Here is a 27,583-nt window from a genome sequence, read left to right as displayed (position 1 = left end):
GAGGGTCCGGGCACCGCCCGCGGGACCCTCCCCGCCGCCCGCCCCCCTCCCTGCCTGCCTCCGCCGCCCCGGCCCTGCTGACGTGTCTGCCGGCCGCCTCGCTGCCGCCGGCGTCCCGCGATCATGGCCGCGGCGCCGCCGGCCGCCCGGGCGCTGCTCGCGCTGCTGCTGGCGCCGCTGCTGGCGCCGCTGGGCGCCGAGCTGGGCCGCCGCTTCGCGGAGCGCAAGCGCTGCGCCGACGCCGAGTGCAGCAGTGAGTGGGGCCGGGGCGCGGGCCGCGCGGGCAGGGCGCCCCGCCGCGGCCGCCGGGGACTCGCGGGGCGCCGAGTCCTTCCCGGAGGAGCCCGGGGCGCCGCTCGCTTCTCCGTGCGCCCCGGTGCTCGTGTCGGGGGTAACGCGCCGCTTCTCGCGCTCTCCCCGCAGTGCTCATGTGCCGAGGGAAGGCGGTGCGGGACTTCACGGGGCCCGACTGCCGCTTCGTCAATTTTAAGAAGGGAGAAGCGGTCTACGTGTATTACAAGCTGATCGGACAATCCACCGAGCTTTGGGCGGGCAGCGTAAGTACCGCCGGGCACGCGCTGCCCTTGCTGGCATCCGCTTTGGCGGTGTCTTCCTTCCCTTTGCCTCTTAGGAGAAAACTTAGGGTATTTAACAAATAACATCACGAGGGCTCTATTGCCCCAAGGCTGGTGCGCGCTTGCATGAGAACTTAAAGCGTTAAGTTCTGTGAAAATGGACCTGCCCGTATGCGACAAATACTGTTTCTTTTGCAAAACTTCCTTTGTGTTGAAAGCCTCGTGCCGCAGCACCGTAACTGTTGGTCCCTGGATCGGTCCAGCAGATACTCTTGTTTCCCTTCCCACCTGGAGAAACTTAAGCCCGAGCCCTGTGCGCTCTGCATGAGCTTAGTAAAAGCTGTTCCACACCTCTGTTTTAAAGTTCTCATCCTAATATTCGGCTGCTGTCTCCCCCCGTTTATTTACATCATATGCACAGCTGGAGGGAGGGAAAAGTAGTGAGACTAAAAGCACTTAAGATAAATGGGATTTTAAAAGCTCTGTCTTTCAGCTTTAGTAGCTAACTGTAGCAGTTTGCAAAATAGTGTCATTAACCCAGTCATCCTCTTTAAGCAGTCTGAGAGGGTGATGTTAACGTGAAGGGAAGATCTGTATGGCGAGAGCTTCTTTGAGTGGAAGCCTGCAGATTTTTTTCCTGCAGAAGGCTCCTCTCGAGTCCTCTGAGATACCTGCTCCGAAATATCTGCATATCAGGGCTTCCCACAGAAGCGCTGGTGCTTTGGAGGTTGCTTGGTGGTCCTCCTCCTCGCTCGCCTCTCCCGGCTATTTCCTCCCCTCTGTTTCCCTCGCTCTTTGTATCCAAATTGTTTCCTCCAGCCTCCTTTCTGACCCTGCTCTGCCACCAGAGGCACTGCCTCTCGCAGTGGTCTGAGAGGCCGCAGCCGCACCTGTGTGTGTTGTGGGACTGGTGGTTTAGGGGAAAGCAGGATGTATCACTTTCCCTAGCCTGTTCAGGCTGGGTGTGGACAAGCCAGGCTCTCAGCAAGAGCCGAATCCAATTAAAATGACACAGAAGAGACTAGAAAACTGCAGCATGTGGTTAAAGGAGAGTTTGTAATTGTATCATGCTGGTAATTCCCTTCTGACACGTACTGTGCCATAAATAATCTGGATAATTAGATGGTATAAGTTTTCACAGCTAACAGTTCTGCAGATGCAAAGTAGTAACATGGGGCCAATTTTGCATCTTCTGCTAACAAGGCCGCAGGTTTCCAGTAACTGCTGAGTTAATACTCAGTTTAACCATATTCCCTGAGAGGGAGCTAATGCAACAGGTAGGTGCATGTCTCTGAGTTTCGAAAGGACTTTTGCTTTGATTTTAGCAAGTAATAGCTGAAGTTGGCAGGTCTGAAAGAACTGTGAAACACCTATTAATTTATTTACTTTGTGTTCAGAGTTTCCTGTATTTCTCTTAGGACCATGAAATACAGGTTAATCCCTCTCAGTCTGTGAGTGTGGTCCCCCTGTCCTCCCCACACCGTCACCAGTTCCATTGACTCCTTCTGCGCTAATCCTGCTTTGCAACAAATGGGTTGTAAGGCCTGCGGAGGGGTGAGACCCTGATGCTGCAGCCATGCACTTGCAGCTAGCAGAGGTCCTTCTCTCCTGCAGTGTGACTTCACGTGCCAGATTCGGCTGGGCAACGTGATTTACGCAGGCCAGCTGCGCCAGCTATGTGGAGCCCTGGAGCTGGGAAGAGCTGCTGTTGGCAAATTAGAAACAGGCTACCTTGTGAGATCTGAGCTCAAAGAAATTTCTGTGGAAGACACGTTACCTTCTGCTGCAGCCCCTTTGTGAATCTCGTCACGTGTCTCCACGTCCGTCTTCTGACCCTACTGCCTTTTTTTTTTTTCTTCCCATTTTCCAAGGCTTTTGGGGGAGAACTTAGAGCATAATGAAAACTGTGAAATCTGGGGATGACTCCAACTTAACCACCTACAGTTTTTTGAAAACTGGAAGTCATTAAGTTTTATCTTTTAGGGAAGGTTTATAGTCTGAAATCTATTGTAGGATTTTCTATTACGTGTAAGCCTTGATTTTTTTCCCCTTGCAGGGGGGGAGTATAATTTATGACTAACTCATGGATGTTCCTAGCAGATGCTCTCCTCCTAGGGCGGCAGTTAGGGGAAAGTGCACGTGAGAAGCTTGAAATACTGGAACTTGGGGCTTGTTCCAAGCAAGTTATAAATACAGGCTTGAATCCTGCAATTGATCTTGAGGAGCCATGAGAAATACTATTGACTCGACAGGAGATGATCTGATGAGAAATGGTTCATCAAAACCTAAAGCAGTTGTAGTTGGGCTTTATTTGCCTTGACTTACCAAGTTCACTCTGCTCTATTCGAGCTCTTGCCAGTAAACGTGCTCTCTCGAGCCATGCCAGTAAATCTGCTTTAACATAACAGAATCTTTCTTTAAGGAACCCAGTCTCGTACACTTTGTAGAATATTGCTTGCAGAATTCCCATTGAGCTCTATAAGTATATTGCTTTTGAAAAATTTCTGAAACCCATCTATAATATCTATCTTTTATATTACATGGCATGTTGTTTTTAGCAGAGCTCTCTAAGCCTCGGCATTACTGCATCGTCAAGTGCTGAGACAGTATTTTGAGCAATTTTTATATTACAATTTCCCAGAATACCTCAAGTCTGAAAAACAACTGAGCTTTTCCCAAAGGCAAAGTGATAGAACATATTTGGTACTTTCATTGTCTAGTGCTTCATGTCCTACTCTAAAACTAGACTCTTCTTTAAGCATATACCTCATTGTATCACAAAACTTGATGACGTAAACATACTTTCTTATACTGTTTTTCTGCACTCTCATCTTTAGCAAGGCAAAGAGGCAGCATAAGCAGGCAAAGTGAGATACTTTAGGCGAAGCGACTACTTCAGAAAATTCAAGCAAAAACTGCTCTTTTATAACAAATGCTTTAGCAAAGATGCCTCATGTTTTTGCTGCACAAGACTATTATTTTATCTTACGGTGAAGAGCTGAGCCTTGTTTTTCATGATGCATAACAAAAATAACTGTTTCTGGCCTTAAGAAATGGACCTGACTGTCGATAACTTCCCTCTGCCCCAAATCTCATATAAAACATAGCAGAAAGGAAAGAAAGTTGAAGTTAACTTAAAATAAGACCAGAGGACAGAGTATGTCTGGAAGAGCTAAAGAATCAGGGGATTAGTGCTTCTTGCTTTGTGAATAATGCCAGCACTTAAAAACAGCAAACCAAAAGGGCTTCACTCCTTGGACCAATGTTTTCGCAGATTTGGCTACCTGTGATGACAGCCCTTCTGGTGATGCTTATGCTTTAGGGATGTAGGCTAGGATTAAAAGCATTTGAGCATCTTGTTTACCAAAATCCTTGTTTTTTGTCATTAAGATAGGTAGAGTGAGGGACTGCTCAGGTCTGTCACTGCTAAGTTTTGGTTAATCTGCAACAGCCAGCTGCTGTGACATGTGGGGACAGATTCTGTACACACACATGTGCACACATGTTGTTTTTACGACTCTGGACATTCTAGCTAGCAAGAGAGTGAAGCTGCCCCTGAGTGGTCCGAGGGGTGTGTCTTTCTCCCTCGTTTACTTGGCATGCATATTGCCTTTCCTGTGTCATATACATGCAGAATTAAGAGCATTTCTGTTCCTTGCATAACTCTGCAAAGATGATTTTTTTTTTCCCTTGGAGGATAGGAGTTGTAGGGAGATAAAATTTGGGGCATATAGGTCCTGCACAGGTCATAAAACATATAGGTTGCAAACTGGGTCACTGCAGAGAGCTTGTGCAGTCAGCAGCTTGGATTATACTAAATAGGTTCCAAATTGCAATGCCTAATTATAATGGTAGTCACGGAGATTAGTCTGTAAGGAGGCTACTTGAAAGCTTTGACTTTTGTTTCTGCCAAGATTATTGAAAACAGGAATAAGACTTCATAGAGAGAAACTTATCAATTTAGAATAAAACTGCAGCATGTAACCCAGGAACAAGCTTTTGATTTATCTAGTTAGATTTCCATTCATGAGAATTGGTTTGCAGTATAAAAACTGCATACAAGATTTCTTTTTCGTAAGAGACTAGGTGCAGTGCATGTTTATAAAATGTGTATGTGTGTGGGGAGGGAGTTAATAGTGTTTTGTTTTGTTTTTGTTTTCTTCCCTTCCCCCAACTAGATTTAGAAATCTTAAAATCTTAACTATGGAATGTAGGATTTGAATACAAAAGGAAATCTCGTAACATATCAGTACTTATTTTGCTTGCGTAAACCAAAAATTTAATACCTCTTATCGACTGGAGAAGATTTTTCTCTGTGCTATTGTAAATCTAGAAAATTTCAGCCAAGATTAACTGGTTTCAGTTACATCAATGGAATAAAACTTGGCTTCCCTAATATTTTTTTTGGCCATAACTGTTTTTCTGTTTAATTTGGTCCTTAACTGAGTGCTCCTCACAAATAAACTCTCCAAGAAAGTTGGCAGTTTCCTTCCACCTATAACAAAACCTTCAGGAAATGAGCAACACTTTCTTCTCCTGGACGTTTTGGTCCTCTAGGAACTCTTTACCGTTCTGGGTGTGTCTGCAGGGCTCTATTTGCCTGGGTTATCTAATCTGCATAGCGATAGCAAGTTATTAATATTGGCTTCTTGACAGCAGCTGTCAGAACTCTCAAGGGAGAGCATTGCTGTGTTGATCTTATCCAGTGAGTGATAAGAGATGTTCTTGTCTTGGGTTCTTTGCCTTGTCTGAGCTGTTGCCTTGCTTTTAAACAGCGACCTGCAACTACTTGTCACTCCCAGTAGTCACTAAAGATGAACAGTATATTTGCAGATGGGGTGTGCTTTGCATACAGGACTAGATTATTAACTTGAGTACAGTTTTTATTTCCCTAAAATCTGTTCTAAGAAATAGTTTTTCCTTAAAGTACAAAATGAGTATATTTACAGGCTTAGGTATTATTACTGTGCAATAATAATTTATAAGGAGGTAAGTCTTACTAATCAGCGCTTCTCTTCTGCTTACTAATTAAGAAAATATTTTAGACAAATATGGTATTAGGGAGAGAACAGATCAGCAGATAAAAGCCTATGTGAGCTAGAGCACTTGGATTTCATTCCGAACTTTCTTAATAACTTTTTTTTTTTTTTTTTGCTATATAAAGTCAAACTTTAAGCAGGAATAATAAAACTTCCCAGCCTCATAACGTTGTTGAACAGCTATGCCTATAATACTTGCATGAGAATTCTAGTACACACCAGATATTGCTAACTATCCTCTCCTCTCTGTTGCATTGAACTTCATCTAGAATTGCTTGGGTTTGATGCATTTGTGATTAGTGTCTGTAATTAGGACTCTTAACATGTACTTCATTCATAATTTCATGATTGCAGCACTTTATTTAAATCTCGCTTATTTGGTTTTGTTTTCCGGCAGGTTGGAAATGACTTTGGATATTTTCCAAAGGATTTACTTGAAATAAATCATAATTATACCAATGAGGAGCTAGAATTACCAACAGATGTAAGTTTCAGTTATTTTTCATTAAGCTTTTTACTACTTCCTACCTCTAGCATTCAGCAAAATTGCTAAGAATTGGAGTGCCAGTAAACCTTAGTTATTTTTATGTAAGTTATGCATATACATGTCAGGTGAGGTGGAATGATTGTGGATGGGTGTATAAACATCAGTCCATAATGTGGGCACTTTTCTTATTTTTCTTTTTTTTTTTTTTTTTTTTTTGAATGTTACATATTTCTTCTAACAAACCTCTCTGAATTCCTCCATGAGGTCTAGAAATATTGCTAGCTGGCTTGCACCATTGCATTTTTGCATTCAAAATTTGTTTCCAAAATTCAGAAATGAAGTACTGTCAGAAACAAATAAAATCTAGACTATTAGCACTCTGATTCTGGAGCTTCTTTTCCTCATAGCTAGTAATTCCAGAATTGTGGAAGTCAGACTTTTTTGTGGAGACAGGCTTAGACACTGAAATTGAATTTTGTGGCTTGCTGTGACTCCTAATTTATTTTTTCAGAAATTGTGTACCGGGCATTCCTGCTTGAAGGAATCTGTTATTGGAGGAGGGACCAGCTAATGAAGACTGGAGCAAATAAGCTCAGTGAAGTTGGTTTCTCTCCATACAATTGAGAACTTATTGTTGTTTACTAGTGGAATTTTCATAGTTCAAGGATGCATGTGATAGTACTATAATATTATCAACTACACTGCCGATTTCAAATTTGCTCTTCACTAGGAGTTCTGAGTGCAGGCAAAGCATAAGTTTTTTAATTTTTGCATGGGTTCTTGGGCAAAATGTCCACTGATTTCGATGAGAGTTTTGGGTAAGGACTCAAGGAGTTGATCTGGCACAATTAATAATGTTTACTTCTCTGCTGTATTTAACTCTGACAGACCAAATGGAATGGGTGTCATCGCTGTAATAAAGAAAAAAAAATGTGACTGACACCTTTTTTTTTTTTTCTTTCAGGAAACAGATTTTGTTTGTTTTGATGATGGAAGGGATGATTTTGATAATTATAATGTAGATGAACTTTTGAAGTCATCAGGAGAGCCTATAACAAATGAAGGTGAAACAGAATCAAGTGATTCAGGGACAAAACTGGCTGAAAGAATCAAAAGAGATGAAGAGATGGAAGAGGTTGATCCAACAAACTCCCTCGATGCTTTGGAGATGGACAATCCTGAGCTAAGCACAGAGGAAGATGAGAAAGTTCCCTCTTTACCAGAGGAAACAGACAGTCCTTTTACAGAAGGAACTGAAACTACTGAGGGAGACCTCAATGTAAATAGCCATGAAGTGAACTCTCAGGGAGATCACATTGCACATAAGCACTTAAAAGGAATGCTACATGCAAAACTAAAAGGGCTAGAAAGTGAAAGTACCAAAAACACTAGTATTCCTCAGGATGAAACCACTCAACTTGAAAAAGAGAATGAAGAAGTTGATGCCTATACACTTTTAAACAGAGAGCTGTCTGTGAACTTGAAAACAAAATTTGGCTCCACGGCTGATGCGGTTGTATCTGATGATGAGGTGACTCGGCTTGTTACATCATTGGAAGATGATTTTAATGAAGATTTGAGCATTGAGGAGGAAGAAAACTTTGTAGATCAGTCTGAGGAAATCCCTTTGCTGTCATTTACGGCAGACGACGAAGTTGCAACCCTAGCCGATTCAGAAGCTGATAAGCCACAAAGTAAACTTGATGAAAATGAGAAGGGTGCTACAGAGCTAAATAACCAAAAAGATGATGAGCAAAAATATGGTTCAGATGCATTAATTTTTGAGCGTGCCTTCAGTAAGAGCAGGAGGTCAGGCAACAATATAAATGTGGATAGGTCTGAATCTGTAGAGGAAAAGGAAAAACAGGATGAGGTAATGCTAATTAGTAAAAACAAAATAGCAGCAACATCCCAACTTGAGGATCTCTCCAAAGAAAGCCTTAAAAAGGAACCTGTAGTTGTAGGTGATCCTAGTTCCAAGGGAAAAACAAATAAAACTGAACAGTCTGAAAAACAGCTCATGGATGGTGGGACTGAATCACATACTAATGTGCAGAAGAGTACATCTGTGCCCGATTCTCATGTTTTCCCTAGTCCAGGAGATGAATCATCTTTTAAAGGAAAGCAAGATGCTTTAAAACCATCCCTTGGTGACATCACTGGAAGTCCAGAAGGAGTGCCACTTACTGACACAACTGAAAAAGATGAAAACACTGAGGATGAGAACCTGGAGGAGGACACCTTGGAAAGGGATTTAAAGCATAAAATGTTATGGGAGAAAAGGGAGAAGGGAAGAGCAGAGGCAAAATCTTCTGATGATGTTCCAGCCAAACCAATGGAAGAGGTACAAAATGCATCTCAAAATGACTTGAGACACACTAACCTCTCAAAAGACAAAACAGAGCATGGAACGCCTGCCGTGGAGAAAGAAGTTCTGAGTTATGAAGGAGATCTAAAACAAGTAGGGGAGGCCGATCAAGAAATTGAAAAAAATACCCCTTTTAAAGAACCTAAAATAAAAAGCGTAAACATGAAAGCAAGCCCTACAGGGGAAGAAGACCTAAACCTTGAGAGTTGGGAAGCAGTGAAGGGATCCAGGCCAGGGGAAAATGAGACTGAGTATTCAGAGGAAGATGTGAAAGAAGAGTTTTCAAGAAATCTTGGCAAGGCGACAATACTTGAAGAAAGTATTCAGAGAAGTTCCCCTGAAGAAACACCAGAAGGCACCATACAGAATACTGATACAGAGAATTTACCTCAGCAAGGCATTAATCATACTGAGGATGGACGTTCAGACAGTGATCTTGGCACACATTTAGCTACAGAAAAGATTCTAAAACAAGAATTCTTGTCTGAAGATTTAAATGCTGAAGAAGATCCTGATCTGAAACAAGCAGAGGAAGAGCTATTGGAAGATGAGAATGCTGCCAGTGCAAAGTTGTCACAAGCAAGACTTGCACAAGGTAATAAGCTAAATATTAGAAGTAAAAAACTTGAATTAGAAACACTAAGTGAAGCTACTTCAGGAACTGCTAGTCCTAATTCCAAAATTGATGGAACAGGAGAGGAAATAAATGCATTTTCTGAGGGAGCAAAAAAAATGATCAGCGTGGAAGATGCAATTGAGGATGATGTACCAGTCAGTGATGATTCTGTTCCGGATGAAATGGAACATGTCAAGGAAGATGATGATGATGAGTCTTCTGAAGCTGAAGAACCATCAGCTATGGAAGAACATAATTTCAAATCTTCTGAAACAGAAGACAGTGATGACTTTAACCAAAGAAAAGAACCTCTCCTAGAGGCTGTTTCACAAAAAGATTCAAAGGAGATGGAAAATTTAGAGCGCACAAGAAACGATCACCAGCAGTCTGCACATCTCCCCAGCCCCGCTGATGTCTCGACCACAAATGACACTGTCATATCAGACTACAGTGAGTCTGTGAAACGACTCACAATATTGAGGGAATTCCTGGATGAAAAGCGGATAGCCCGTTTACAAAAGTATCTCGGGCTCCAGGAGGTGGTTAGAATAGAAGGCATGTTTCAGGACATGAAGATAGAGTTGGAGCTTGCTTGTAAAGCAAGTCATAATAATGAAGAAATAGAAAAAGCTTTGGACCAGATACTTGAATTTTCAGAATCTAGTATTATGGACGCTGTAGGAAAAGTTCTAGATTCCAGAGTGGCTGAAAATAAGGAGGAGGTGGTGAAAGAGATGGATTTGTATGATGAGGAGAGTGCACTGATGGATGATATTCAAGAATTAATATATTCTTTAAGGAGCAAATACTCATCTGCTAGTGAGAGTGTCCCACTTGCAGGTGTTTCAGAACCAGAACAGGAAGAGGACCAGCTCCATCGTGAAGGTAAGACGTTAAAATGTACACAGGATGGCTGTTTTAGAGAGTTTGAGAGAACTTTGTGTTCTGTGTTTGCAGTTTAAAAAAAAAAAAAAAAAAGTTAATGAATAGATGAAGTAGAAGTAAAGCCTCATCCCAAATGAAGTTATATAACCCTGAGAAGCTTTAAGGAGTTGAGGAAGCAGAATTGGAAGGGGTCCTGTGGAATCACTGGAATTTTGCTTACTTAAAATGCAATTTTTTAAAATGTTGAGTTTGCATGTCTGTTCTTATGGGCTGGGCTCTGCATAAGGAAGTAGAATCAGTGGATAGATTTGGCTACAAGGAGCCACTCTGATCTCTTTCTTCCCCACCCTCCACAAAATAGGGATTCACATCTGTAGCATGGACTGCATTTTCTATATTGCCTAGAGAGCATTACCCCCACCCCAGCTAGGACCTAATTCAAAGATGTGCAGTGACTAATACAAAATTTAGGCACTGAAAATGTATACCTAAAATCTCAGGTGTGACTATCATCATATTTTTGTACACACTCTTAAAAGTGAGCGCACAAATAGAAGTAGTACCAAAAGAATCAGTCTGCTATGAACTTGCCTTTTTTTTTCCTTCCTAATTAATGTGTAAAGTGGTTAAAGTATACTCTTAGCAGGTATACTCTTTTCATAGTAATAAGTTTTCAGTATGTAATTTCTGATAAAGTCATATCATCAACAGTGAAAAAAAATCTCCCTATCTGGTCAGTGGTTGCATAAATTCTGTATCAACAATTAACTTGATGTCACTGAATTAAACTTGGTTAAGAATATTTCAGAAGCAACATACAAGCTGGTGCTAATAAGTGTCAGCAAAGCTTTGTCAAATGCAGTGTTTCCCTGGAGACAGCTGCTAGTAGGAAATAAATATCAATTCAGTGCTAAATTCTTTTTTTTTTTCTTCATAGATGTTTTCTTTGTAGATGCTGCAAAAGAAGCTGAAGATGACAGTGTTCCCTTCAGGCACTCAAATGCCATTGAAGAGAGCAATCAGGTATTTCAGCACCTGGAAGATGAGGGGACAGATCTGCCCATGGAAGAGGATGAGCAAGGTGCTGCCTTCCCACCCGAGCAGGAAGAGGCCAGTCCCACGGATAGCGGAGATGCTCAGGAAGGAAATGATGAGGAAAGATTTCAGCCAGCAGATACTTCCTTTGGGTCACTTGATTCCAAACAAAGTACTAAGGATGATACTGTTGCAGGTAAGCTTTTGAAATTATTGCTTTCTTCTTTTGCTTTTAAAGATGAGCACAGCTGGCTTTCTTCTATGCAAATACTGAGGTTTCTCACTAAGGTTTTTATTATATGTACTATAACTCTCGCTTTTTTCAGTAATCCAAGACAGTCTCTAGTGGCAGTATACTCTAGGCTATACTGATCTCAACATTTTTTTTTCCCACTATCTCTTTGTGCTAGAAAAGTTGTCTTGTGAGCATCATCATCATCATCAGAGTCCTGCGCTAGGGTGGTGGATTGTGTCTCCCAATGGCAGTGCACTTAGGAAGGAAGGCAGGGGAGGAACAGACTAGACGGATAGACTCCCTGCATCTTACAGAAGGGACCTATGCTGTAACAATTAGCATAAGAATCATAATCTGTCTCTTCTTGCTGTCTTTTTAACTTGTGACTCTGGAGTATATTTCTGCCAAAATAGTTTTCCTGCAAAGCTCTACTCAAGCAATTCTGTAGTTTCTGACTAAGGTCAGAAGAGAAAGAGGTTTGACTCAGTTCCTCCAAGGATAGAATTAATCATGGGCATCCTTCCTCTGGAGGTGCATGAGGTGAGCTGTGCTGAATGGTCACTATAATAGTGAAAGAGGGGAGCGTTCCTATCAGTGCCATTGTCTCCAGTTCTGCTTTGGTATGAAACTGGCTTTATCCTCCTGACTCGTACGTGGTCAGCTCTGAGCTTCTCCACTTGAATAGGTTTCACCAGGGATTCAGACAAAGTTCAGGCATGTCTTGTTAGCCTGTGTATCCTACTGTTATATAGTACCTCTGTCGCCATGGTTAAGCATTTCTGAGCAAGTTTAAGTACTAGGGGAAACTTTATGCTGAATGTAAGGGTACTTACTAAATCTTAAATGGCCAGTGGGTTACCTGTGTGTGGTTAAGCAGTCAGTGGTTCTTCCTTCCTGGTAAGATCAGATTGCCTGTGGTTAAAGGATGTTTGCCAGCAATCCCAAGGCCGCGTGCTGGAAGCGCTGGGGAGGAACCGGGGTGGGCGCGCCATTCCCAGCAGCAGGCTGCAGGAGCGGCCGTTTGCAGCTGCTGCCGAGCGCTTGCGGGAAGGGGGGCAGCCTCAGCACGGGCAGGACGAGACGAGCGCGGGCTGATCGTCGCTCTCCCTCTGCCCGCAGGAGCCGCCGCTCGGGGAGCGCTCGGCGAGGCGGCGGCGGCGGCCAGGGAGGCGCTGCGGCCTCTCGTGCAGCTGGTGAGTGCCGGCCGGGGGCGGGGAAGCGAGGCGGCCGTTGCGACCGTTGCGGCCGTTGCCGCTTCCGGGTGGCGGCGGCGCGCGGCGATGACGCGCGGTGACGGCGGGGTCACTGCTGGCTGACGTGTTCTTGGCAGTTGGGCTCGCGCCGCTGGGGCCGGTGCCGGGGCCGGTGCGGCCGCCATGGAGCCCGCGGGGCCCCCCGCGCGCGACGCCGCCGCGCTGCAGGTGAGCGGGGTGCGGGGCACGCGCCGGCTGGCGCTGCCGGGAGCCGTTAACGGGCGCCCGGGGGGAGGGGCGCGCCCACTGAGGCACCGAGTCAACCCGGCGGCGCGGAGCCTGCGGGGCCCGGGCGGCTGCTGCCCCGTGTCCCCGGGGCAGGGGGTGCCGGGGGGGGAGGCACCCCCGCTCGCAGCTGTAAATCCCGAGCGCGCGGAGGCGTCTGCGGCTGCAGACATTGTAAACGTGGCAGCTTGTTGCACCCTGGCACTTTGCTTCGGAGGTGAGGGTGTTTGCCACGATAAGGGCCCTATCCGAGGCTTGACAGCCCCAGGTTTGGCACGGGGGGTGTCCAAGCTTAATGTTTTGCAGGCTCCTGTAAATTTTGAGCCGGGAGGAGGGAGCAGTTTCTGAGACTTATGCTATGGTTTGTTGCCAAGAGCCATTTCCATATCGGTGTTGTGGCTGCGTGCACCTTGTTCAGCCAGTCAGTGGTTTATGGTCCTTAGAGACTTATGAGTATAAAACTTGGGAAGATAGTTTAGTGCTTTTCACTGGATTATTTTCAATGTGCCAGTGTGAAACTGTTCTTTCTATATTTTTCTATCCTTAGAATTTTATTTTGAAATGGATCCCATAACAGCTAGTACCTTCTGAAGGCACAAACGTGTGCATCAGCTTGTTTTGACATAAGAGCTTGTTTTTTTGCCTGCAGACTGTTACTGGCAGGTGTCTTTCAGATATTCAGACTTTTGAGTAGTAATGCAAGCATCACACTGCTTCATGGTTTGCTTTGGTTTTGATTTTCAGATTATAGAAAAGCCGCTCTATTTCTACACTTTCTTAACGCGTTTTTACTGCATTCTGAAACCGAGCCAGGGACACTCTAGATGGTTATCTGATTTTATCAGAGCAAGAAGAGCATTTCTCAGGCTACACATTTTTACACGAGTATTTAATGAAAACGTATTCATAGTTGTCAATATTGTTGGGTTTTAGTTGATTGCTACCCTGCCTGAGGATATCCGTCCTGGGCCTGATTTCCACGGGCTTCCATGGGAGCCTATCATCATCACCGCCTTAGTGGGAGTTGCCACACTTGCTATAATCTTCTGGAGAACCTGCCTTTCAGTGAGTACACCTCGTGCTTGCAATACTGCTGATACTTAACCCACTGAGTTTGCATTCTTGTTTTTTTTGGTATGGGTTGGTATGATTTGAGCTATTTCATCACTACTAATGTTAAAGCAATAGCTGAAATTATTTTATTCAGTAAAAAAAAAAAAAGCATTCCCTTTACCTGTTAATTGAAGATTTAATAAGAGGCAGTTCCCAAGACAAAATATGAGAGTGTGGTGTAAACCCAGGAGGCTGAAAAAGGGCCAGTATCTCTGTGAGATGAGATGCCTTCCACGTGCCTGACATTGTTGCTAACAGTCTCCAAAACAAAGCAGTTAACTGTCTTGCCACGTGTCGATCGGTTGCTTTTAACTGCAAATGCCACATCTGGACACATAAAAAGATGATTTTTGGTCTGACGGTAGAGCCTTTTCCCTAATCTATTTCTCAGTTTGCACTTGTTCCCTTTTTCACTACACAAATAACTTTCTGTTTGAGAAAAACACCACCTCTCAAATAATCAGTATATCTCTTTGGAAATGGATATATGGGAGGAAAATAAAAGTTTACTTTCAGCTGTCAAGTTTATTAATGATACACACTTGAAATCTGTGGAATACTTTTTTTTGCTTTATAAAAATATATTAAAACTAAATATTAATCTGAAACAACACTGGTGTGTTCTTATTGCTCTAAATTTGATATTTAATGAATGGGATCAGTTTCAAATGCAAAATACTGTTAGTATATAGCAGAAGGAAAAACAGCTTCTGCATTTCTTTAATGGTGTTTTTTTTTGAAATTAGCAGGGTCATGCAGATGATACCTTTCATTCACCTTATATGGTAAATCAGAAGTGGGGTGCAAGTATCTTTTATGTTTGAAAGTTCATGATTATTGCCTGATTAAAAATGATTTAATTTTCTTTATGGCAACTTGGATGTGTTCCATTATTTGTGTCCTTTTAATACCAGAGTAATGAGACCTTTACGCAGGTCCAAAGATAGGGCATTAACCTAGAAGCTTTTATTAGAAAACTGCTTAAGCTTGTTCATGTGGTGTTATTCAACACTCTTGTTGGCAGTAATGGGTGTACGAAACTTTCCATACGTCCATGTATGTTTCTGGTAGGAAAAATAAATATTTCCAGTTATCACTTTACAGCTAACTGCTTTTTTTTTCTCCCCCCTCCCCCCCTTTTTTTTTTCTTCTGTAGGTAAAGAGTAGAATGTATCAAGGTGAGTTCCTACTTTGCAGTGGACTTGATGCTTATGTTTATGCATATAAAAATTCTGAGGATTTTTCTGAGGGCCAAGTGTTAATCTTCCCTCCTTTCCTAGGAGAATGTTAAATGTAAGGTTAAATGTAAGGCCTTTAGAAGGCCCAGTTCATTTGAAACTGTGAATGTGGGGTGTGTTTGGCCAATGAGAAGTGATGCAACCCACATCTGCAAATTAAAGATAAGGACAAAGAAAAGCTCCACCCTGTGAAACTGGCATGTGGTTCTTGACCACGAAGGTGGTAGTGGAACAGAGTTTGTTTTGATTTTCTGACTACTGGTGAAACTTCTTGCAGAAGCGGTATTTAATACTTCTTGCCTTTCCTCATGAGAGGAGCCTGATACTGACTACTGTGCGATTTGCAAAGAGACCTCTGAAAACATAAAAACATTCTTGTGGGTAGCACACAGCTTTTCACAAGAGCATTTCTCCAGTTTCAAATATATAAAATTAAAGTGTTCTGCACAGATCTTCGTTTAAACTGCTGAGAACAATCTTTTATCTCTCAGCAGTTGTTTGTTGCCTCTCCTCTCAGCAGAGCAGAAAGGGATAGGGATCCTGCAGTACAAAAACTCATGTCGGGGAGGAAGGAGGAGTAGCAGTTGCAGTTACAACCTGTAGGATGCAATTGGAACAACCAGTGCTCCCTGTTGTTTGAGCTGTAGGATTAGTTGTGAGGCAGATGAGGCCTGTGACAGTCAAATATGGGGGCAGTTTAGGACTTGAAAAAGAGTAACAATTGGATGCTTCTTCTAAATTAATATGCAAAAAAGTAAATATGTTAATGTAAAGTTTATCAAGCATTGGACTCTACAGATTGCTTGGCAAGCTGTTCAGATTGGGAAGCACACACATGCCCTAGAAAACTGCTGCTTGATTGCAGCCCTTTGTAAAATCCAGAAATAGTGTCCGCTGAAGAAGCGTGCAGCTCTTTGAGGCTTTCTGTTGCCATCTGCTAGCTGTCAGCATCCTTCTGTTCACAGTAGATCTTTGAAAGCTTTTGTCCTGTTCCTTGCTGACCATGGTTTTGGTTTCAGTACAGCAGAAATTGTTTGTTTGGAAGGTGTTGGCATCTCAGTGGGTTTCTGTGGGTGCGCTTACATACTCACTGGCAGTTCTTCCCTTGAACAGAAGTCATATGTGGGTATCGTAAGCACCCCGGGCTGCTCGGCTGTGCACTCGGTGAAGCAAATGCAAGAGCTGAAGGCTTTGTGTCAGTCTTTGCTGCTTAACTGTCTTAAGTTGTTCTGAGTCTTAGCTTTAAATGAAAGCTCAAGATGCTTAAACTTCTGAGGAAGGGGATGGCTGCCAGGGAACTGACAGTATCCTAATTTGTTCTTTTGTCCCTATTTGAAAATGTTCCCTAAAGTGGTAGTAATAATAGCTCTGATTTTTTTGTTTCCAGAATTACTGCAAACTTTTTTTTTTCTTCCTAGTGACTGAGAAGCAACTTGCTGAAAAGATTAAAAACCTTCTACAAGAAAAAACAGAAATCCTAGAAAAGATATCAGAGTATGATAAGAAGGTATCGTTCTGTGCACTTGTCCTGCTTTTCAGTTTCCGATGTTTGGTTTAATGACGGTCAATACAGCAGCTTAAATCTTATAGTTTTCTGTTCTTACATTGATATTACATAGATAGTTTTCTCAGTTCTGTTTGTTTTTGTACTTAGATAAAGGAAGCAAAGGAATCCGTGAAAGTTGCCCAAGAACAAAAAGATGTGTTCTCAGATGAAGCTGCAGAGCTTAAGGTAACATGCAGTTCATTCTTGTGTGGAAAGTGGACATTAATAAAATAACTTTCTTGAGTCAGTCATGTGTCCTTTATTTTTAGGATACTGTTAAAGGGTTGGAAGAAGCAAATCGTCTGCTGGATGACAAAGTAAAAAGCCTGCACACAATGCTTGAAACAGAGAGAAAACAAAATGAAAAGAAACAGAACAAGGTGAGAGCAATCACATTAATGTCTTGCATAGCCCTTAACTTATGCGCCTTAAAGCTGCCTGCTCTGATGGGTGAACAGGTAGAGGTGGAGATGAACCACTTCAGAAGAACTGTAATGAACTGCCTCCTTGAACTTGGAACGAACTGAAATTTATGCAAATTCTGTAAGATGTTTATGAATTTCTATGATTGCGTGCCTTCACATGCAAGTAGATGTACTCCAGTCTTGGGCTGGTCTAGTACTTCCTACCAAAGCCAGGAAGTTCCTTAAAAATATGGACTGTGGTTCTGAGTTTGTTATGAGGAATTTTCTTTGGCTGAGAAGAAGCACCTAGTTCTGTAGTAAGAGTGGGACTCTGAGCTGCCCCTCTTCTTGTCCGTTGGTCTTCCATTCCCCCTGTTTTGTTCTAATAATGGTAAGTTCCAACAAGTGCTGTGGGGTTGTTTTGATCAAAGGTTATTGCTAATGACAGCAGCACGTGGCACTTTCATTCTAGACTGTGCAGATGCACATGGAACTTTCCCAGCCACAGGCAGGCTGAGGCACAGGGGAACTTGATTCCAACCTCCAGTTTGCTTTTATGTTCTGCCTTGCTGATAAGGCAGCACTGTAGTGCTCTTAGTCCAGCTGTTGTTCCAAATAGGGATTGTTTGGTGCTTTGAATTTCTTATTAGGCTTTCAAAATACCCAGGTAAAATAGTAACATACTCATGCTAAGATACGTGCTGCGCTAATGCAAAGTCACTGCTCATCTTTCTTACATAGATCTCTGAAGCCCAGAAGTCCTTGGAAAAACTTCAAGAAGTTATCAGTGTGCATTCTGTAGAGCTTTCGGAGGTAAAGCATTTCCTACATCTTTTCATTTATGGGTATAAGTTCTTGTACTGGGAAAACTCAGGTCCAAGGTCTAATAGCAGCTGCTAGCTTACCAGGTTCCAGGTTGTGTTGTGCACGTATATCTGTATATGTTACTCAGTAATATATAGCTCTTACTTCACTGCAGTCTGACTTTCTCTTTTTTTGTTGATTTTTGTTTAATACATAGGTGCAGATTGCCCTAAATGAAGCTAAGCTAAGTGAAGAAAAGGTGAAATCTGAGCTTCATCATGTGCAGGAGGAGAATGCTAGGTTGAAAAAGAGCAAAGAACAGGTAAGGTATTCCCAGGCCAGGCAACTTTGTTTCTGCTTGGAATGAAATGTTGGGGTGTGTTTTCAAGTTTTATTCGAGTATGACTTCAGTCTGAGTCCTTCTCCTCTGTTCCTTACAGATCAGAATTTCATATTTTATAGTATTATGATAAAACTTAAACCACTTGCTTTAACAGTTTTCTTTTCGTGTGTGTGTGTGTGTGTGTGTGTGTGTGCGCGCGCGTGCACAAACGAACCATGTGTTTCCATTATGATGATGGCTTTGCAAATTCCAGTGATTCAGTTTTTAATCAGCAACTTCATAAAACTCTGTACTGATGTGATGGTTCCTATGATCAGGAGATGCTGTTTGGGGATAAGACTGAAGGAAGTCACACTAAAGAATTGCCAAGAAGTGGTTCTGAAGCTTCAATAGATAGACAAGCCCCTTAGCTTTGAACTGTTTTGGCTGTCTTTCTGCAGATTAATTGCACATGTGTCTGTTCTCTTTCTCTGTGTATGAAGTAATAGTCATTTTAAGGAACATGGTTTGATTGCTGCTGGATTGCAGTTAATTGCTGTTGCTTTTGAAGCATGCACACAGTTTGGTTCTAATATTGGATTATCAAACAAAAAACATCAGATTTGTAGAAGTGCCTAGTAATAAAAATTGCAGAAATATTTTCAACATCCAATTTCACTAGTAGGCTAGTGATGAATGTGATAGTTGTGAAGCTTACCCTTTTTCTGTGTCCTTTGGTAATCAGTTACCACCAGAGCTGGTAGTAGAATAATTTCCTCTATCCCGAATTTAAAACACAGACAAAAAAATAATCTTGCCTTGGTTCTTACAGCTACTGAAAGAAGCTGAAGGTTGGAGTGAGAGACACAGTGAGCTCAGTGAACAAATTAAATTGTATCAGAAGTCTCAGAAAGACATAGAAGAAGCACTTGCCTACAAGGAAAATGAAATTGAAGTAAGTTCTTGTAAACAAGCTTTGTATATTGCACACTGTAGAACAGTGCAGGGTACTTTACAGAACGCAGAGCAGTTCTTCTTGAGTGATCCTTTGATTTCTTTGTTAGGTTTTAACAAACTGCATTATGCAGCTGAAGCAGCTTGACATCGCTCCTGCCTCAGAGGTGACCAAGGATGGGGAAGGGCACGAATGGCCTCGGGGAGACGACCTGGCCAATGGGGAGCTACCAGGTACAGCTGGTGAATCCAGGCTCTTGGCTATGAAATGCATAGAGTAGATAAAGTATATAATAAAGGTGGTATGTTCATGATGTGTGTCATGGGGAGCAGGGAGAATCCATGCAGGTAGCTGCTTGTGAGTTGAGACTGATAGGTTAAATCCTCAAACAAAATACCTTCCGATTTCAAGAAAAAATGGCTAAAAGGCCTATAGTTGCTTTTTAAACAGTGTTCAGGTGTGTTGTAAGTGTGATGGCACTTACATATAAGTATAAAACAAAGGGCATTAAGATTAGCAGTTAAGACCACTGCAAAATATGAGAATCTCAGCTTTGTTATTATGCTACGTTTAGTTTTTTGTACAAGTATTGTGGGAACTTTAGCATATGTATCAAGTTTAATAATCACAATTCTTTAAGTCTGAAAGACTTAAATAGAAGCTTTCAAAACTATTTAGGAAGGATAGAAACTTTGCTGTTATTTACAATTACTGTATCTCTGTTTTTGAAGATTATTTTTTCTCTTTTGATGTTATATCATCTGGGCTGGAAATTCCCAATTCTTGATTTTTCAAATGCTGTTTTCAATAGCAGATACTACATCCATATTAATATTAGTATGGTGGCTAGAAGGGGTGACCATAAAAATAAGTTTATGAACACCTTTTTGAATAAATATTCTAGTTCTGTTGTGCTGGTTGCTGAATTGCAATATCACATAATTACTACTTAGTCCCACTGGGGCACTCCTCGCTTTCTTTCAACATGTAAAACAACCTATCCAAGTTTAAAAAGTAGAAAATGGTCTTTTAACATATTTTGATTCCAGGAATTTGGGGTTAAGAAATGGAGGGGGAAACTAAACTTTTTTTTTTCCTTTTTCCTTAGATAATGAGAGCGAAAAGATGAAGACTCAGATTAAGCAGATGATGGATGTCTCAAGGGTATGCGGCACAAGATATCTAATTAATACACCCCCATCACTGCTGTATCTGTGATAAAACATTTCTTGCTCCCCCTTTTCAGGTAAAAACTATGTTGTCCATAGTAGAAGAAGATAGAGATCTTCTGCGGTCCAAACTGAGTGATGAAGTAACAGCAAGGCATGAGCTGGAAGGTAGCCTCAGCAAAACAATTGCTTACTGTAAAATTCTGCCATTTAAAAAGAAACACTAGGGCACTTAAGTGACATAGTGGTTCTCACAGCAGCTCCCTTCAGCTTCCTCACCTACCCGTGTTTCTCCAACAGAGCAAATAAAGAAGTTGGAACACGACTCCTGTTCGCTGCAGTCTGCCAAAGCTCGGCTGGAAAACGAATGCAAAACTTTACAGCAGAAAGTGGAGATTCTCAGTGAGCTTTACCAGCAGAAAGAGATGGCGCTGCAGAAGTGAGTGTTTCCTTGCTCTCCTGCGAGAGCCTCTTGCATGGCACAGCTGCTCACGGGCTCTTTGCTTGGTGGGTGTCGGTGACAAGTTGTATTGAATCAGAGGTGATGGCTGCTGTTTCAGCAGAGTTGAAGCTAGCCCCCAGTTTTTTACTTTCCTCCCATTCCACAGGTTCTCAAAACCTCACTTTTTTCACTTACAATATTTTCTCTAGCATATAAACTATTTTTGGAGGGAAATGGGTGAAATGAGACTTTTGTCTGGGTAGCTTGGTCTGCAAACTCTGTAGTTGGTCTGATATCTTGTTCAGAAGTGACAACAGAAGCAGTCAAGCTCTAAGGCTCAAGTGTGTGTTGAGCTGAAGCACATGGACTAACAAAGGCAGCGAGGCTCAAAAGTGCAGCTGACTGATCTTGTTACTCAGCATCCCAGTATAGTAAACACAAAATAGGGAGGTGACAGATAAACCCACCTTGCATGAAAAACTCCCTCTTGACCTCATAACCCAAAGACTTATGTTCCTTCCAAAACTTTTAGGAAGGTATATTGTCTTTTGCTACCTCTTGATTTGAATGAAGGACTTCTTGCAAATTTCTTATGGAAAATTGTTTCCATGTGTAGTTAAGGAAGTGGATAGTGTCAAACTGTTAATTAGCAATAATTAGCATATTAGTTTAAGGGCTCCATTTTTATTGGTTAGCTACTGGGACACACAAACACAGTACTGGCCTTTTAAATGCTACTGGATAAAATGTCAAAAAGGCAAGTATTAATGAACCACAGGATTAAAAAGGCTTTGTGTCTATATGTGCATATACCTGTGTATATGTATACACACTCATACATGCACACTTTTCGTTTTCTTCCCCCATATAGAAAACTGACGCAGGAAGAGTATGAGCGCCAGGAGAAGGAACAGAAATTGTCTGCTGCAGATGAAAAAGCAGTGCTGGCCATTGAAGAAGTGAAAGTTTACAAGTAACTTCAGTTGCTGAAGACTGTTTTCCTTGATTTCAGCTGCCAAAGAAAATTCATTTAAGCCCCTTTTCCCCCTTTTCTCTTTCTTGGCAGGCAAAGGATTCAAGATATGGAAGAAGAATTGCAGAAAACAGAGAGATCTTACAAAAATCAGGTGAATTTCCTGCTTCCTTGTTACTGTGTCACAGTTTACTTCATCCTAATGCTCCGTAGCGAGCTGTTGGTGATACGAATTTTTTGAAAAACTAAGCTATTAAACTTAACTTTCTTTTCAGATTGCTGCTCATGAGAAAAAGGCACATGACAATTGGGTAAGACTGTTCTTTTTCTGACCATATAAAGCAAACACTTTGCATTTAGCTCCATGTTGGTGCAGTAATGCAGTTGGCAATATTTTCCCCGATAGCTTATTGCCCGCGCTGCTGAGAGAGCTTTGGCTGAGGAAAAGAGAGAAGCAGCCAACCTGAGGCAGAAGTAAGTACAGGACAGATCATTTGTTGCTCTTTGCACGTGCTCTGGGCTGCTTAGGAGAGAAGAAGCTGGAACTGTGCAAGTGTTCCTTAGCTTGGAATATACCATGTACATACGAGTTACTATTTTAAACTAGTTAAACTGTTTTAATGGTGTAGATGCATTTTCTTGCTGAAAAACTCTTTATGTTTCACAACGTGGCTTGCTTCAGATAGTGTTGCATCGTAACAACTTGCATATATTATTTGAATTTTTTTTAATTATTATTAGATTAATAGAAGTGAACCAAAAAATTGTCATGCTTCAAAGACCATTAATTGTCAAGCCAACTCCAGGAAGACCTGATCGTCAAATCCCTCCACGAAGAGGTAAATGCTGCTGTTTTTCCCCAAAACTTTGGGTTTTGAATGCATTTAGAGAAGCAAATCAAATGTTGTTATTCTCATGTAGGGCCCTTAAGCCGAGATGGCTCTTATGGCCCATCACCTGTGAGTGGAGGAAATCCTTCCCCCACGCAGATGATTGAAGTTCCTGGTCGTCCCCTTTCTGCTCCTCGAAGGGAAGGATCAAGAGGTGAATTTGGTAAGTGGTGAAGCTTCCTTTCTGTCACAAGTATTTCTCACGCTAAAATCCCAAGAATGCCAAGTTGTAGTCTGATTCCAGGGGTAGTGTATGTACTGAAGCCTGCTTTATTCTAAACACGTTTTTTATTATTGTTATTCTCTTTTTAACAGAAATAGCTCAGGCATGTGTTGATTCGGCTCTGTGGTGTTTTTGTTTCCCTTGTCAAGGTGCAGTGGTAGATGGCCCCCCTGTTCCACGGAGACCCCCGGAGCTGTCGGGAAGAATGTCCGTTCCTGGTAAGTCACGTGGCCAAGTTGCAGCCAACTGCAGCTCAGCGGCTGCCCCTTCACTTCAGGGTTGTGCTTTGAGAAACCACCTTCCTTCTGCCCAAAGAAGGGCAAGGCAGGTGACTGCAGCTCTCCTTACAGACCTGGGGCCTGCGGTAGCATCCCTGATCAGTACTGCACCAAGAACCTCCTCCCCTTCTGCGGGAATGGATGGAGCGGTAAGCTGGATAAATATACTCCAGGAAGCATTTCTAGTACACCTTTTTTTTTTTTTTTTTTTTTTTTTTACTTCTGCTGCTGCTTTAATTGTATCATGTTCTGTCTTGTCTATATCCCCTCACTACCCTTATTTGCCGTCAAACAAAAAAAAAATATATATATATAAGCAGCCCTCTCCCAAAGAGTCTGAAGGCCCCTGTGTAACTACAGATTCATCTTCATCCATTGAAGCAGCTACAGTGAGTACTCAGAAGCTGAATATGGTGTCATTCCGCTTTGGTGGAGAGGAGTAACAGGCTTGGTGTTCTGAACTGCTAAATAACAAAATGCTCTGCAAAACTAATCAAGGGCTTATACCCCTGTCTCAAGAGATCTCTGTAATGATCAAGAGTTGCTGTCTTGTTTTCATGGAACTGAGAAAATGGGATCTTTGGTGTTAAGGACCGCAGACAAACTCTTCACTTTAGAGTGACTGCAACAGTAATCCTGAGAACCTTAAATAGCTGTGGTATTTAAGCACTATTCCATCTGTAAGAGCCAGGCCCATTACCTTGGGAGGGTTGCTGGCTATTTTACGTGCTGAAGCCCGAAGTGGGGTGTCAAGGGCACTTTAAAGGGAGCTAAGTGCTGTTCTAAAACTGTCCTCCTGGAAGGTGCTCCAAGTATTCACTCCCTGGCAGTGCGAGCACTGTTCTGTGCAAAGTGGCCATGAAGGTGCAGTGACTCTTCCTATTTCCCACTTGGTTAATACATTTTTTGTCTTCCATCTCTTGCCACTGGGGTGAGTGATCGTGGTGTTCAGCACTGTCACTATTTCTCTGATGCAGCAAGCCATGCTAAAGAATTAACCTAATCTTGCACAGGCTACTATGGGTCCGAAAGGCCCCCCGTCTTTCCCTGGGACACCTATCATGACCTCTCCTGTGATGGGACCTCCACCTCCGGCACCAGTTCGATACGGACCTCCACCGGCTCCTCTCCGCGGACACTTTGGACCCCGGCCTCTTCCTGGGCCCCTAGGTACAGTTGCCCTGCCTGGTGCTGAAGCTGCTCTCCCTCTGCGCGTGCCCAAGTCCCCTGCAGCGCTGCGCCTGCTGCTCTTGGCACGCAGCACCCTTGCCCTTCCCGAGGGTGTGCAGTCTTGCCCAGCACGTCTGCACAAGGGTTTTCTCAAGCCTCCTTCATTTCTAGCTGTTTCTCCGGGTTAAGTCTAATCTGGAAACCTGCTGCCAAGAGGCAGTATAATATAATTCATGACCGATGAAGTCTGCAGGTGATAGTGACCCAGCCCAGAGGTACTCCAGCAAACTGCAAAATGAGGAACAAGTTGGGAGCTTAACATGCCTAGATTGGAACAAAAGTTCCAGTAACCCAATGTCTTCCTTTCCTTCTAGTTCGTGGTCCTCCCTTGCCACCTCCGGCCGTACGAGACTTCTTGCCCGGTCCCCCCTTTGGAATGAGAGATCTCCCTCCGGGCCCTCTGCCGCCGCCGGACCCCAGGGCGTATGGACGCGGGCCCCCTCCCGTCCCCCCGCACGGCCCCCGGGAGCACCCCCTGGGCCCGCGGCTGCCTCCGCCTGGCTCCAGGGACTACCCCCCAGCTCCCCCCAGGGACTCGGCTGCACCCGCGCCCAGGGACTACCCGGCCACCCCTCCTGCTGCGGCCGGCGCCAAGGACTGCACACAGCCTCCAGCACCCAAACCTTGACTGCGGCGGCGGCTCCGCTTCCTGCAGGCCGAGCTTCGGAACACGCTTCTCTCTCTGAAGCAGTTTGTCTCGTTTCAGTCTATTTCAGCTTTTGAAGGGTTAATTTTTATCCGATCGCTACAGACATCTTATGTGCATTTATGATCACCTTAAGCTCATCCATCCTCTTGGGCTGCAAGAGACTTTCTTGTGATGGACTTCAACCTAAGTGCAATAGAAAGGAAGTACCTGTGTGGCTAGTTTTAATTAAATGTAGCCTATGTAACCAGTTGGGGAATGAACTAATTTCGTGAAAAATGTAATTCAAATCATTTCCTGTGGAAATAATTTTTAAGTAAAATGCTATCTTACCTGCCTTCTCCATCACATCATTGAGCTGCAGTTATTGTAGACCAGGGGTTTACCTGAGGAGTCCAAGGACTTTTTTTTAATATATGTCTGGTCAGAGTTCAGAAGCACAAATGATACTGTATTCCAAGGAGAGTTATAATAAAAAGCAAAATTCCTTTTGCTAAACCCTCAACACTTTGCTTCAGAGCCCTTTTTTAAAAAAAAAATATTAAGAAAGACATTGCTTCAGTCATCTAATCAAAGCCTGCGTGCCCTGGTAAGTCGAAGACCAGCGCCAAGGCCGAGTAGCTGCAGTGGTCCCCGCACGCTGAACTGTTCCGGGCTCTTGCTCAGCTTGTGAAGGGCAGTGCAGGGTGCTGGGAGCCACGGGCAGCCTGAGCTCCTGAGGGCCACAATCGTGGGGTTGGTTCATGAATGCCTGTTAGGGCCCTAGGACCTGGAAATGAAGAAATCTAGTAATTGCTTTCTGCTTCCTGGTAACCACCTGGCTTCCTAGAAGCTTCCCATGAGAAGGGGCTGAAGCAGCATAGTAAAGCAGGGTTTGAGAACTGAGTTTAAATCTTCCTGTTCAAGAACAATTCAGCTTCCCTGATACTAAGTTTTACAGTTTGGTTTTTTTTTCCCCTCTCCCCTTTTTTTCCCCCTCCTCCAGCGGAGTGGTTTGAAGTAAAGGATATTACTCTATATTGCTTCAACTGAGTTTACATTCATGGAACATGGGCCAGCTTTAGAAACACACTGCACGCCTGCAGGTCTTCAGTGACACCCCTTTGGCAGTTAAGACACATGTAATATTGGGTGTAGCAGGCCCACTATTTAGACATGAAGCAGTTTGTATAATACTCTGTCCAGAAATACCTGGGAGAAAAGGGTGAAGAAAAAACAATTAGGAATAATAATAAAATCTAATGAAAGGCCATTATAGCTTTACTGCCAGAGTACAAGCAGCCATTAAACTTGTCACGGAGGTGTTACATTCTTACAGTACAAGTAGTAGGCTTTAGAGTTAAGATGAAAGACAAGATAGAACATCACTAAAGCATAAAACAATACATGGAGAAGCTCGTGGGTGGTGGAGTAGTAGTCCTTTCCAGGAAAGCTATTTTGCAGGAAAAATTACGAACGATAGAAGCAACTTTAAAATGGTATTTCACACTCTACAAACATTAATTCACACTTCGTTAAATACAAAGCTCTACTTGTGTATTTAACAAAAATACTTCAAAGTTGACATGTCCTATAATGGCATTAACACAGACACCTACAAGCTAGGGAAGCATCACGGCCAGGACCTGAAACGGGGTTTGTAAGTCAAGTGAAAATGCTCAATTTGAACCAGGGCTGGTTGCAAACACATTGAGGGCAGTCTGTGAAAGAGTCAGATTCTCCTAGTTTCACATCTTTTCTTCCCCAACACAAAGTTTTCCATTATTTGATGTCTCTTCCCTTGCCCCATGCAGTCAGCGCCGACACAGTCGTCCCCTGGGAGCGCAGGAGGGCGAGCGCGCGGTCAGACACAGGCACCGTGAGCTCAGGGCCCTTCCTGCGCACTAAGTGACGCTGAAAGCAACGCTGGGGTCAGAGCAGAGCCGCTTGCAGAGCAAGACAACGTGCCGGCATCTCGCAAAGCCTCGAGCGACAGACTTGGGGTTAGAAAGAGGCCTGAGCCACAAAGCACTGTCGGCAAATTAAAGCAGCTATTGATCCAACCTGGATTTGTTTGCAAATGTAGGACTTGTTAAACCAATGTTTTGCCCCACCAAGATTTATCCAGCCTTTTTACAGAGTTTAAAGTTGCTGGATTTTTTTGTTTCATTTTTTCGTATGCATCCTTCTTCCACATGTATCTGGCATGCCCCAATCAGAGGTATTTCCCTAACTCATGGGGAGATGGTTGGGATGGATATTTTGATATACTGGATATAATACCCCTGGAGGAGGGGGTGGGTCTTTCAAGACCTGTAAATGGGAAAATACAATTTTATTTCTGCATTTCTTTTTATTTCCACCATTAATGGAATATGCCTAACTGTTGCTGTTTTTTCTGACACAACAATTAAATAACTGCATTCAGTGAGGAAAGTTCATGGCCTCAGTTATGCCAGAACAGAGGAAAAAGAAGAATAAGGATATTCAGGAGCAGCGTTTTATCCTAATCAATATGGTAGAACAAGAAGAGTTCCGAGCACCTCCTGCTGAACACACAGACAGGGCACAAGAAGTAACATCCTTTCTCTTAAAGCATTCTGCAACATCCTGATGTTACGTAGCAGAGAAGAGGAATTAGTAATGCATCTTC

The 27,583-nt window shown here is 43.0% G+C and overlaps 1 protein-coding gene across 2 annotated transcripts; it reads left to right on the top strand.

Annotated features, from left to right (window-relative positions):
* Positions 1 to 108: 108 nt before the first annotated feature.
* MIA3 (MIA SH3 domain ER export factor 3) lies at positions 109 to 24,956 on the top strand. Of its 2 annotated transcripts, XM_088525984.1 has the most exons (29): positions 109 to 253; positions 424 to 557; positions 6,012 to 6,098; positions 7,066 to 9,970; positions 10,923 to 11,201; positions 12,360 to 12,433; positions 13,652 to 13,783; positions 14,988 to 15,009; positions 16,488 to 16,576; positions 16,724 to 16,801; positions 16,885 to 16,995; positions 17,761 to 17,832; positions 18,041 to 18,145; positions 18,978 to 19,100; positions 19,210 to 19,333; positions 20,209 to 20,264; positions 20,347 to 20,437; positions 20,570 to 20,708; positions 21,583 to 21,684; positions 21,778 to 21,838; positions 21,960 to 21,995; positions 22,091 to 22,158; positions 22,426 to 22,523; positions 22,606 to 22,737; positions 22,947 to 23,015; positions 23,148 to 23,224; positions 23,396 to 23,464; positions 24,089 to 24,245; positions 24,620 to 24,956. In XM_088525984.1, the coding sequence occupies exons 1-29, from the start codon at positions 124 to 126 to the stop codon at positions 24,931 to 24,933; spliced, it is 5,934 nt and encodes a 1,977-aa protein (XP_088382110.1). In that variant the 5' UTR covers positions 109 to 123; the 3' UTR covers positions 24,934 to 24,956. The 2 variants fall into 2 exon arrangements, with proteins under 2 accessions (XP_088382110.1, XP_088382111.1); XM_088525985.1 differs by lacking the exon at positions 23,396 to 23,464.
* Positions 24,957 to 27,583: the final 2,627 nt, after the last annotated feature.

This window comes from Tinamus guttatus, unplaced genomic scaffold (genome assembly GCF_059628265.1).
Source record: "Tinamus guttatus ecotype Peru unplaced genomic scaffold, ASM5962826v1 Tinamus_guttatus_pri_ptg000241l, whole genome shotgun sequence".
In the NCBI taxonomy this organism is placed as follows: domain Eukaryota; kingdom Metazoa; phylum Chordata; class Aves; order Tinamiformes; family Tinamidae; genus Tinamus; species Tinamus guttatus.
Note: the sequence above shows the minus strand (reverse complement) of the source record. Positions and strands in the feature narration are given on the sequence as shown.